Source organism: Triturus cristatus, chromosome 2_1 (assembly GCF_964204655.1).
Source record: "Triturus cristatus chromosome 2_1, aTriCri1.1, whole genome shotgun sequence".
NCBI lineage: Eukaryota > Metazoa > Chordata > Amphibia > Caudata > Salamandridae > Triturus > Triturus cristatus.
Genome location: NC_140581.1, coordinates 919,249,310 through 919,261,642, shown reverse-complemented (window position 1 = coordinate 919,261,642; position 12,333 = coordinate 919,249,310). Strand labels below are relative to the sequence as shown.

The following is a 12,333-nucleotide window of genomic DNA, read 5'->3' as shown; positions in this document are numbered from 1 at the left end:
TCTTTGTACACAGAAGATTGCTCTGCAGCTGAGGTAATGTTCGCTGCATTACCAGAGGTAGCATGGTTCGCCTCTGTGAAGTATGAAATCGGCCTGGTAAAAGTTTAAAACTTAAAAACTTCAAAAACTTGTATGGTAGTTGGAATTTCAAGGAAGTGTTACACAGCCTTTAAAGCAGTACGTCTCGGCTATGTACTTTACTACCTTAAATGAAACTGTTGAGGATACACAAATGTTTTGCGATTTCTTGAAGGCAAAAATATCTCCCTTTAGGTCTAGAAGCCAGAGTGAATTTTAAGGGGCTCACAAGGATGGCGGGCGGATTTGATTCGCCCGCCACCATAGCGGTGATTGGGTCCGACCGCCATGCGTGCGGCGGTCTGGCCTATTCAATTATGATGGGACCGCCACCGCTGCAGTCGGATTCGGCACCTTTAACATTGCGGCGGTGGCTTCTGACAGCAGCACGGCCACGATGTTGAAAGGAGCATGTTGTGCATTTCACTGCACCACGTGGCAGGCACTAGGGTGTACCCCCCCAGTGCACCCACACCTACCCCCAACACAAGGGGGTCCTGTAACGGGCCCCGGAAGACATTCTCTGCCAGCTTTTCAATGGCAGTTCAACCGCCACGGAAAGGCTGGCTTCCGCCGGCATCATAATAGTGCGGCGGAGCTTGCTAGGCTCCGCCGCCATTGTGAGCATGCTGACTGCTCCGCCAGGCAATCGTGACGATTGCTACCGGCGGAAAAGCGGCGGCCGGACTTTCCCTCCGCCGCGGTACCCACCGCCATCATAATGTGGTGGGGGTAAATCTCATGACGATGGCGGAACGATCGCCGGCCCGGCGTTGGCTATTGTTCCGCCATCGTAATGAGCCCCTAAATGTTGATTCAACTGTGTTTTGTTACATATTAGCAGGCAGTCTTTCTGTTCTTATCATCTGCTGTCAATGCTTTTTTCATCTAGCGATTTGGCCATACAGTCATGAATAGCAGAAAATTCTTAGGTTCTTTTGACTTTTTTTATGGGCAGTAACTCTGAATGGATTTTGGGGGGGGAGAGCAATTTGTATCTTCTGTTCAATGCCTCTTCGCCTGGCATACTGGGGAAAAAACAGTCACTAACTCAGGACTGTGTCAAATTCAAATACTTGAAGCAACTTTTTTCAGTAGGGCGCAGTAGAGTGTGCTATTTATTTTTCTGTATGGAGAAACAAAAGTGCAATCCATTAAAATTAATATAAGATTTAAAACATTTGCTTATGGCAAGATGGTTTCATAGTTAGAGAAATCATGGATACTGAGTTGATCAGTTAGCTTGAGTGTAGGGTTTAAGTTAAACTGGGAGAAAACTGAGGATGCTTCTCAGTATGATTGTTTTTTTTTTACCATTTGTTGTATGTCAGAAATATCTGAGTTGGAAATTTGACTTTTAGTTAGCTGCTGTTGTGAAGGTAATATTTTAATTTGAATATTGAACCTACTTCTCTTTCTGTTTTGTATGGGTCTTCGAAAAATTGCCCAGCTATTTGCCAAATTTTCAGAAATGTCGTGGCCTTAAACCAGTTCAAATGAGTCCTTGGTGCTGACTGTTTTCCAGTATTAAGATCTTTATAGGTTTCCAGTTGAAATTCTCCACTTAGGGGGAAAAACTTTAATATTAGACATGTTGTGGTTATTGTGGTAGTACTTTACTAAAATAAAAAGTCGAAGCGTTCCAATGCTTTCGAGCATCCACAAAGGTTAAGTAGGAGCTGAATCCATACCCAGTCAAAACGGCATTTAACAGTGAACATTGCTAAATGGAGTGTAAAGAAAGTTTTGGACTCTGCTTCATAAGGTCCTGTGGTCAGAGGTGTACAGAGTATACTCTTCTTAGAAAGTCACATTTGAAGCCAAAGTGTTTTAGGTTGACAAGTAATTTTGTGTCCTGCATACCTTTGTTGCAGTTCTAAGTTGAAATAGTATTGTGAGTGTATACTGGGATTATGAAATATTAATCACGCGTACCACGACCTGCTTGCTTCCATACGTAAATGTATCAGCTGCGATGTTGTAGTTGTTGGCAACCATTTTTCGGGGTAAGAAATTTAAATACACATCACAAGCCCTCCCAACATGCCACTCCCCAATTCAAATTTGTTACTGACTGCCTCCCTCTTTGCCTCTTTACCCCAGTACAGTGACAAAGGAATCCCTTATTTGCATGGGGAATGACCCATGCAAATGCGAACACAGCCCTATGAGATTCCACTGGTGCCATCAATATTACAGAAGGTGCTGCATAAGATGCTGTGTCCCCCCTTCTGTAAAGCTGGTGCACATGGCAGTTCACCTCCAAGGAAGCTAATATAATTACGGCCCCAGTTCTTGTGGTCTAATTTGATGTCAGGGCAGATTCAGGCCTAATCAGCATTTGGATATGAGATGCTTTGTCTCCATTGTGTGTGCAGTGGTTACCCCTTACTCTTTTAGTTTTTCCTACTTACTCTAGCAATTTCCATCCAATTACTGATGCTAAAAATAGTGGGAATAAGTATTTCTTTGATTTTGCGAGTAGTCCCTGGAATCCTGGGTTCGACTAGAAGTCATGGTCTTACCACGTGGCTTAGAAAAAATCTCCCTGTACTAAGACGGCGAGAGCTCCTGAAAATTTATTTTGAATGCGTTCCATAAGATAATTTCGCTGGAATCAGGAGGAAGCTATTTTTAGTTTCTATCTTGTTTTTCCCACTGTTTTAGCTTTTCAATGTAGACTTTTGATTGCATTATGTTATTATTTTGGTTCACAGTAGAATCTGTCCCCATACTGCTCTCCAGGGCAGTTTTTGTTGACCCCTTCCAAATAAGATCCTGTAATTGTCCTTTGAAATCTAGCTGCAAGTAAGTCAGTTGGGAAGCTAAAAATATTACAGATTATGGTAGTAGAATGCTGTGCCAAACTCATAAAAAGAGATCCTTCTCCCCCCCCCCCCCAAATAGGTGAAGCTAATCTTTGTGTAAACAAAAAAAAAGTATCCATTGTCCCTTGTATGCATCCTGGTTTGAGACGAGATTTCCAGTGTAACATTTGAAAAGACACTGGTCTTGAGTATGAGACAGACTCTGTTAGTTGAACCCTTTAATGCTCGTTTTAAATGTGCTAACCCTCACTTACAGCTCAGCTGCATGACTGCTTGAATTAGTTTAATTTTAATGGTACCCCATCCTATTTGGTACTATGCATTTCATTTTGTGTGTCTTGACACAACTAGTGGACTGTGTAAATTAATTGCAGTTGTAGCCCGCGTTATAAGCAATAGTGCCTTGTGGAGTTTTTTGTATTTCTCAGTGATGTTTGGAGCATTACCCACAGTTTGCCATTAGCAGGTGTAATTATATAATTACAAGTTCCCTATAAGAGGCTGTTGTGTAAAATTCTGGTCCTCATGCTAGACTTGTGGCATAGTTCACCCATTTTGAGGTTGATCCACATATATTTCACCTGTCCTCACTTGACCCTTTTCTTGGACCATACTAGACTATCTACCTGATAGCACAGTTATGCCAATGTACCTCCTAGCTTGGTACAGCACAGCTTACATAGATCAGGCCATGCATTTTGGCACTTGCCATTGAATTGGAAGCCACGGATTTGATCTTCTCCAGGGTCTGCCACCTCACTTAATCTTTGGGGAAATTCCATGCAGCAGCTTTGCTTATGTCCAGCAGCCTTTCCTAGCCGTAATCTTAAGTTTTTCAGGTGATTTTCGGAGAACAGGAGGAGGTGGTATGGCTTGGTGGCTACAGCTGCCGACTTTAGAAAATGGGGAACCATAATTGAGTCTCTGCTGTGGCTCAACATCCTGAGATTCTGGGCAAATCACCTAAGCTCCCTGCGCCTGAAGACAAACAAATGTATACATTAATTTGATCATGTTGTAACATCTTAGTATATTTCTTAGTATATTTCTAAGAGAGGTGGGAAAGGTGGGAGTGATCGTCACTGATGGTTTGACTTTACGGAACAAACGTAACTGTTCAAGCAACTGGCAGTGTGTCCCTTGCACGTTCATTGAGTTGCCTTTTTGAAATGTCAGCAGCAATGCCTTGCACGGAAGGCAGGCTGAAGGTGTTTATTTGATGTATAGAAGAGGGCTTTTTGTGCAGTGCATTGCGTGACTTAAGTAATGAAAGTGGATTTGTGGTTTTACATTAACCAAGTGTTATTCCTCTGCACAGACACAGCTGCTTTGCACACAATAAACATTGTATGTAGGGAGTCTTATTCTCTGGTTCAGGGTAAAGGAACCTTTAATTAAGGATCCCTTCTGGTTTTGCATGACCGCTTTATCAAGCGAGTTCGTCATTGAGGTTTAGTTAACTCTATTGACAGCCCTATGCCAGTATGCGGGTCTCAGAAAGTATCGAATGGGCGGTTATTCGGCCATGTGATACATGTCCTCTGGTTTTAATTCTACCCAGCTAAGTGTTTTGTGCCTTCCTGTGGGGTTTTTTGCCATTGCGAGCCTGAATTGTATTGTTTGTGTCTCTCGCTGCTGTTTTCCGCCGGCTGCTCACCCTTCTAACTTGTGGTAAGGTGTCAATTTACACGTATTGATTCTTGGAGGCAGGCTCAAATAAGGGCAAACTTGCCATTTGCTAAATCAGCACGTAATATACATTTGGATTTGAAAAGTGTTCTTGCATTAGATGTATAGTTTTACAAAACTTGAATTGAAACGGTAGCTTAAATCTTTTCTGTACTTTTGAAACTCCTCCTTCCCAATCTGGCTAATTTTGTTGCACGTCCGTTCAAGGTGTGATGTGTATGGCTATATTGATGAGAATTATATGGCAGCCCTACAAATTTGAACATTGTTATTGCCATTAAACTTCTTAATGCAGAAGTAAACTTTGTACTTGCATTCAGTATGGTAATCACTTGTAACCATTAGCTCTATTACTTACTTAGTCGCTTAGTTCTGTGGTAGGAACTGTTCATCTTAGTTGTGGTGCATTTTTTTTTACATGTACCTTCCAAAACTGTTAGCTACAACTCTGCTGTTGTTCCTGAAGTAAAGTGTGGTTACAATAGGAGAAAACATGTGCACTGAGACATTGAAGTCTCCAGCTATATTTGTGGCTTCAGCAGTGCGAAAGAAATTATAATTTCCCTTCTATATTAATCTACTGCATGCCTTTCTGCCCCCTCTCATGTGGCTTCCTTGTAACTCTGAGAGAGCCAAGTACTAATGTGGCTCATGTGTTTGTTAACGGTATGAGTAGACCATTCAAAGATGGCGGACACTCTAGAGATGCATTGTTTAAGTGCTAGATGAATAGCTTTTCAGCCTTTTCTGATTGTTGAAATCAATCTTAACAATATGGGCCTCTTTGTGGGAGGAGGCTATATTTGTATTTGTGCACTTTCATTAACCTACTAAAACAAATGGCTGCGCCAGTTGCTCATCTGTGAATCCTCCTTTCAGTAAAAACAAGCCCAGAAAAGTCCCTTTCCTATATAATTTAGTCTTTAAAAACGTAAACGTAGCTGAATAACTGTCCATGACTACCTACAGTCATGGACCAAGTACTCGGCCAACATTCATTATGGATAAAGAAACAACTTGTGTGCATAAACAGTTAAGTTATTTTTGTGTTGCTATTGAAAGTCTAGTGGTCACGCTGAAGCAAAGCGAATATACATTACAAATGAACACAACACATGAAAATAAATACGTGGTCTTTCTGAAACCAATAATAAATATGCAGTTTTCATAATTTGTGCATACCTCTTTCATCGTAAAGAGTGAAAGGCCATATCCTCCGAGTATGTGTGGGCTGGCTCACACATGCATGTGCCCAATGGCACTCTTGGGCTTATTTTGCTGTTTTACGCCTGATGGAATGGCCGCATGCCAACCTGATATAAGATGACTGATGCAGAATAGATGTTGTTAACTTGTGGTTCTACTTCTAAACAGTGATCAACTCCAGCAGGTGCCTGACAGCAACGGAGCAGGTGCTCCTAATCTGTTGGACCGGTCCAGTGCTGTACACGACATGCATACAGAGTGGCATGTCTAGAACTGAACTTCGGGGGAGGGACAGGAGGAAGAGGCATGGGGACACACATTAGGCCACAGATAAAATAGGTGACCCCACCTTCAAAGGTTATTTTTGAAAAGTGTGCATAATCCCTGATATATGTATCTATATGTGTGTGTACATGTATGTATTTAAATGTGTGTGTATATATGCTTTTTCAGTGACTATAGAATATATACAAAGGTTACAGGGATGGTATACTTGGATTTAGATTTTACACACACAAACCATATAAATTCAGCTGTTATAGTTACCTGAGCTAACTATAACTTTATGAAGATTTGTCAAACTTTGCCAGAAGTTATTAGCAAAACAAAAAACACTCTTCCTATGAAAACTAGCTCCTAACTATACCTACTGGCGACCCCCAGTAGGTAATATATGTATGTGTATGTTTGCTTAATCTTTACGTAGTACTTCATATTATGTGTCTCTATATCAGGAGTTGCCTGTCTTTTCTGTATTAAGAGCTTCTTCTGTCCAGTGAAGCTGTTCAAGAGCTACTAATATTATTAATCTTGTAATTGTGACCACATCAAAGATTACATTAATGGCCACTATATTCGTGATGAGTACCAGCGATCAGCTGAGCGTATGGTTGCTAGCAGTAACGTAAACAAGGCTGTGTCAATATAGAATGCCTCTGTATGGGTAATACCTATCAGCCATAGCTGACACGCCTCTAGTACCAAGATAATAATATTTGGAAAACATGTTTACCCAGTGCCATATGATTGATCACTCAAAAATTCATTTTAAATATATGTTGGAAATTCAGCTATTTTTCTCCAAATAGCATATGAGTTCTTAAGATTAGCAAATTTTTGTCTCAAATATACACTCTCAATTTTGGTACACATCAATTCATTCAACCAAGCAAAAGCGTTTAATTTAGTAGACTGGAAAACACAGAGGAGATCTACTTATAGGTAGCTGTAGAGCCACCACTAGCTCATGAGCTACTTGTTGGAGAACCATGAGGTATGCACCTTAACGTACTAAGTCAGATTTAAACCTTTTAAGCAAAACGGCGTTGCATTTCAGTGAAAGGTAGTTTAACAAATTAATGTGTATGCCAAGATTCAGTGTTTGTTCTATTTTCTGTGTTGCCTCCTGTCACATTCAACAGCTGTAGTGGTGCGGACAGAAGAGGTGTGGGGGGCTGTTACATAGGCAAGTGAAACGGACCTGAGGCACGAGCCCAGTCTGCCACCGTGCCCCCCGGTCTCTACAGCCCCACTCCCCTCAACCTCCGGAAGTATTCACTGCCTGCATGCCATTCTTTGGCCAATATAGGAGACTAGTTCTTAACTGATTTCTTGATTTCTGGCAGGCGGCACAACACTAGTTGAACCATGCCTTGTATAGAAATCCAAATAATCAAAAAAAGAGATCGAGAAGATGCCAACTTGCTTGTTCCTCTTCAATATACCAAAAACAAACTCACAAATTCACAACCACATAATAAAAATTCAGCGCCACTGTAATCGGGCGTCGCACCACACCCGGGATGTGCCAGACATCTTGGGTGGGAACCTAATGATGAAGGATGCCACCATCTAGTTTGATGGGTGATGGTTCTTTTAATAACCTAATGGTTCTCCTCGAGTATGAGAGAAGGACACTCGTGATAATAGGACCTATTGGTAGCTAAGGTTGTTATAGTTTGTTCTTGGTTGTTTAGAAATCAGAAATGTTACTGTATGTGCGGCAGACAGTTTTTCGGGTAATTTGTGTCTTCTGCCCTGACAGCCATGCGTATGCCAAGGCATCTTTCCACTGCGTTTGGAGAGGTTACTTTGACATGCTGTAACCTGACAATAGTAGATTTTGGGGGACGAGAGGACACCCTTCTAATGCCACCAATGAAATTCTAGAATAGGGTCAAAATTATAGGGCACAGCTGTGCCTGTATGTTCCCTCCGTACTGGGTTAAAGCTGCAATACATTTGCAGGACAACTCATGCCTACTGTATGTACGCACGTCATTCTTGTTTCATAGCTTCCATTGCCCCTCTTAATAGGCCGGTCCTTTGACCCTGCCTGCAGTTTTAGTATCGAACCCACAGGTGCAGTTTTTTTCTTTGAAACCTAAAGCAAAATTCTGAGAGATGGGGGGAAAACCAGGCGTCCAGTGAATCCTGTAACGACGTTTAACTCGCCTGCTCAGATGTAAATAGGTAAAAGACAACCTTTGAAAAGGCATTCTGCTGCCTGTGCGCTGGTCAAAGGGCCTGCCTACAGCCCGTTTAGTCCCCGCGCATACATACACCTTGCTTTTTGAGAAAGATTTCCCGTGACACCGGGCACTGTGAAGCCCTGAATGGAGTCTCTTAATTTGGCACTTCCATACCGTGCTGCTTTGCCCTAAAGCGTTTCGTGTTCTTAAAAGGGTGTAATTTCCTATTAGAAATGCTAGCTAGTCTGCCTCTTCGCCGACACATTTTCTTCCGCGCGCTTTATTTCCACACCCTTTGTGGCGCGCGCCCCCACTCTGGTGTCTCGCGGACGAGACTAGCGCGTCGTCTCATTGCTTCCGCAGCAGCAACCCTTTCCCCCACAGTGGTTAGTACAACGCCGCGCCGGTGCAGCCGCGCTCGAGGTCAAGCACTGCAATCCAACCTCTCGAGGGCTTTCTGTACGAGTTGCCAGTGTGCGGGTAAAAATGACTTTAAACTCTTGTCAGCGCGGTTACTGGTGCATGCATCACAGTCCCACTCAAATAAACCTGTCACAACACCGAGTCTGCAGCGAGAGAAGCGTCCAAGGGCAGGCCTCTAGCTTTCCATTCGAGCATCACTAAACGTGCACAGAGTGCCCAATTATTTCAGCATTATTGAGCAGGCCTACAGGAGGACCCGAGCCTTGCTACATTAGATTTTCTTTAGTAATTTGCTCAAGTACCGCTGAGGACACTTAAAGGGCTTAAAACGATGGCTGCAACCAGTTTCCGTTTCTGGGTTGTTAATTCGGGTTTTCTCTTTTCAAATTAACTCTCTCTGCCTGCTGTGAGGTTGTGCTAGAAGAACTGTTCAGCAATAATTTTCCGCCTTCAACCTTTTTTTCAGCACAACTGCAGTCAAACATTGTATGCATATACGTGCATTTATGTTCAGTAATTGCACATTGTAATAATAAGTGTGCGGCATTTTTTTCATCAGCGTCTCAAAATATTTTGCAGTTGTGAAGGTTAAAGCAAGCATTGGCAAAAGCAATTAGTCTGGCGTTGCCCCCCAGCTTTTTTGCTTTGTGAATTTTTCTTTCTTTTTCCTCGTGGTTTTCTGCATAAAATATTTTTTGAATTCAAAAGTAGACGTTGTCAGACTATCCCTAGCACTTAAGTGACTTACTTTGTGTATGGATTTGCTCATTGTGAAAGAGCAGGAAGCAGTCACTCACAGTGAAGTTAGCCAGTGGATGAACTGGGCTGGCCCAATGCCTCATGCTGCTTTCTCTATTGGGTGAAAGAAAACTGTAAATGACGCAAACCATTTTAGACGCAGAAGGAATTTCATGAAAGTGGGAAAACCAAAGAATGCCTCCGTAATTCACTTTGAAGAGGAGTGAAGCTAGATATACTTCTTTTTACTCATCAAAGTCATGCAGAATCCCTTGAAAAGAGTTTTCTACTCTGAAAAGAACTGCTACATTTATTTCCTCGTGCCAACAGTAAAAATTATTTTTTAACCTCTTCGGGGAAGTGTGTGGGTGTGTGAGAGAGAGACATGGGTTATAAAGAAATGCGGCGTATTGATGAAAAGCAAGCATGGATAAGAAATCAGCCATTGGTTACTCAGTTACCCTAACTCACAAAGATCTGTTTTGTTGACCCAGAAACAAAGATGCTTGTGTTGAAAATACTTATTGAGACTAAAGTCTTCCAAATGTCTTGGCTGTAAAAACGGGCAAGAATGAAACTTTTATGGCCCACAAAAAACTTTCTTCAACATCCCTAATATGAGACTGTATGAAACTCACACAACTCATCCTCCTGTTTTATGTTTTTGTCAATCCTGAATATGTACCATATGAAACTATCTAAAGTATGTTTGCTCTTTATTTTCCTTGTAAAAGGCAACTGAAATGGGGTTACACCATCTAAACAGGAGAGAAGGGCTTGGTCAGTGGCACTAAGGGCCTTATTTAGAAGTTGGCGCATGGAGCACTCCATCAAAATGTGACGGATAGCCTATCCAGCATATTGCAAATGGAGTAGGGTGTGATGCACATGTAGTAAGGTGGGTGGGTCATGCTCTACGTTTGTGATAGAGTATCCCGTCCACCAAACTTTAAATAAGGCTCTTAGTAGCTATTTTCACTCATGGGAAGCACTTATGTACTGTTTCTTCTTGCTATTGTGTAACAGTAAAGGTCCACTGTTATTGCTGTCCCTGAAACCCAAAGACTGCCATTGGATAGCTGCATCTGTAAAGAGTACATCAAATCATTCTTACATAGCATAAGTATTTTGCTCATGTTGGTGACATCTTTATAAAAACACAGTTCAATATCGATTGAATTTTTCTTAGCAGCAGCAACTCCAAGCCCAGCATTTATCACATGGACATGGCCTCCCGGTACCCTTGACGCCCCACCCCTCTGGCCTCCAACCACCCTCAATTCCTCCAATTGGCAGCAGCGCCGGCCTTCTAGCTCTCTCCAGTGCCCTGAGTGGTCAGTCTCACCTGTCCATCAAAGATGAGAAGAAACATCATGACAACGATCATCAAAGAGGTGAGAAATACTTATTTTCTTTGCCGCTAGAGAGTTTGTTGCATGAACATTATGGAAATGTAACTTATTTTTTACCACTCTTCTCTCTCTCTCTCTCTCCACCTGTGTGCTACCACTTTTGGGTTCCTGTGGCTGCTTACATGTTTGCAGATAGAGATTCTATAAAGGTAGGACGTCATTTTACTTTACTTTATTTTATTTTATATAATTGCAAACTAATTCAGAGATGGGAATTGGGCGCTATCAATATCACATCTGTTGGAAAGCAGCAGTCCTAAAATCAAGTCTGCTGCCATTTGTTAGTGCCTTTGTTTGAATTCCTCACGTGTTAGTCCCTTTCTATGCAGATCAGCGTCCCCCGCAACCCACTGCTTCTCTCAGCATTTTCCATTTCCCCGTACTGTGGAGACTGGTAGCTTTTGTTTATTTATTTTAAACTGTAAACAAATTCTCAGAGCACTCATCCCTTATAATGGGTAATATTAAGGGGAATTGTGTGAGTACAGGAAGAGGTGTTTTCCTGGGCTTTACTTGAAAGAAGACAAATTTGAGATGGTGTAACATGTGGCAGGGCTTTCTTTGGGGACTTAGTACTGTCTAGTGCCATCCATTGCACGTGGCAAGGTTCAATCTTTAAGTAATTTTATTAGTTAAAGAGCGACACAGAACTGTTGCTGGATGTAAGGACCAAATATGTCCTTGGAGTTTTGGAGCAGAATCGAAAATGTCAGTAGGTGACACTTTTTAAAAGCTAGCTGTTGACTAAGTGAGAGCCATTGTAGCTGTTCAGGTACTGGTTCAGTATGTCAGGACTTCCTATTACTAGTTACAAATCTAATGTTTTTTTTCTTGTTATGTTTTAGACAGTTTTCTGACTCCACTTTGAAGTCCCTGGTAGTTAAACTATATTTTAGATGCTGAATAGACATTCCAAGGTAGAAAACCTCCTAATGTTTTCCCCAGTCCACTTAACTATAATTATTAACATTCCTAAAAATGGATTAGGCTAGGAACTAACGAGATGACATCTTATTGGATGTGCAATAAAAGTACCTGCTATTTTTAACGTTGCCCACTTCCCTCCCTTTTTGAATTTGAAATAGTGACTTTAGGTTTATAAATAGTAGGTATGGCCAGTTTTGATCCATTTGGTTCTGAGGTATGCCAGATTTTAAGATGACCCCAATGTAAATGACCCTTATTGAGTTTTGTTTGTACAAAAATATGTCATGGATATCTTGAAATCTGGAATTATTCCAAAGGTCATGGATAAACACTGGACAAGTGATCCTTAGATTGCTTATTAGTGACTTTTAAACAGCTGTCAAGAACAAGTTCAATAATCTACAAATGTGGATACTTAGTCAATCAAGCCAGATTTGTAGAGTGCAGCTAATCACCCGCGATGATATCCAGGCACTAGGTTCTTGCTGGGATCAGTAGAAAAGCCATGCCTTGAGTCCCTTTCTGCATTCCGGGAGGGAGTGTGATGTTCGGTGGTGAAGG

General features: G+C 41.7%; 1 protein-coding gene across 4 annotated transcripts in view; it reads left to right on the top strand.

The window, feature by feature from the left end:
- LOC146866097 (transducin-like enhancer protein 4) overlaps positions 1 to 12,333 on the top strand; it is a 281,559-nt gene that overhangs the window by 116,882 nt on the left and 152,344 nt on the right. For 2 of the 4 annotated variants that reach the window (XM_085633258.1, XM_085633240.1), the window contains 2 exons: positions 10,626 to 10,827; positions 10,978 to 10,994. In XM_085633258.1, the coding sequence (XP_085489384.1) occupies positions 10,626 to 10,827; positions 10,978 to 10,994 (219 nt within the window). Of the gene's footprint in view, positions 1 to 10,622; positions 10,828 to 10,977; positions 10,995 to 12,333 lie in introns of all 4 variants that reach the window. The other 2 variants (XM_085633250.1, XM_085633232.1) reach the window with 1 other exon arrangement.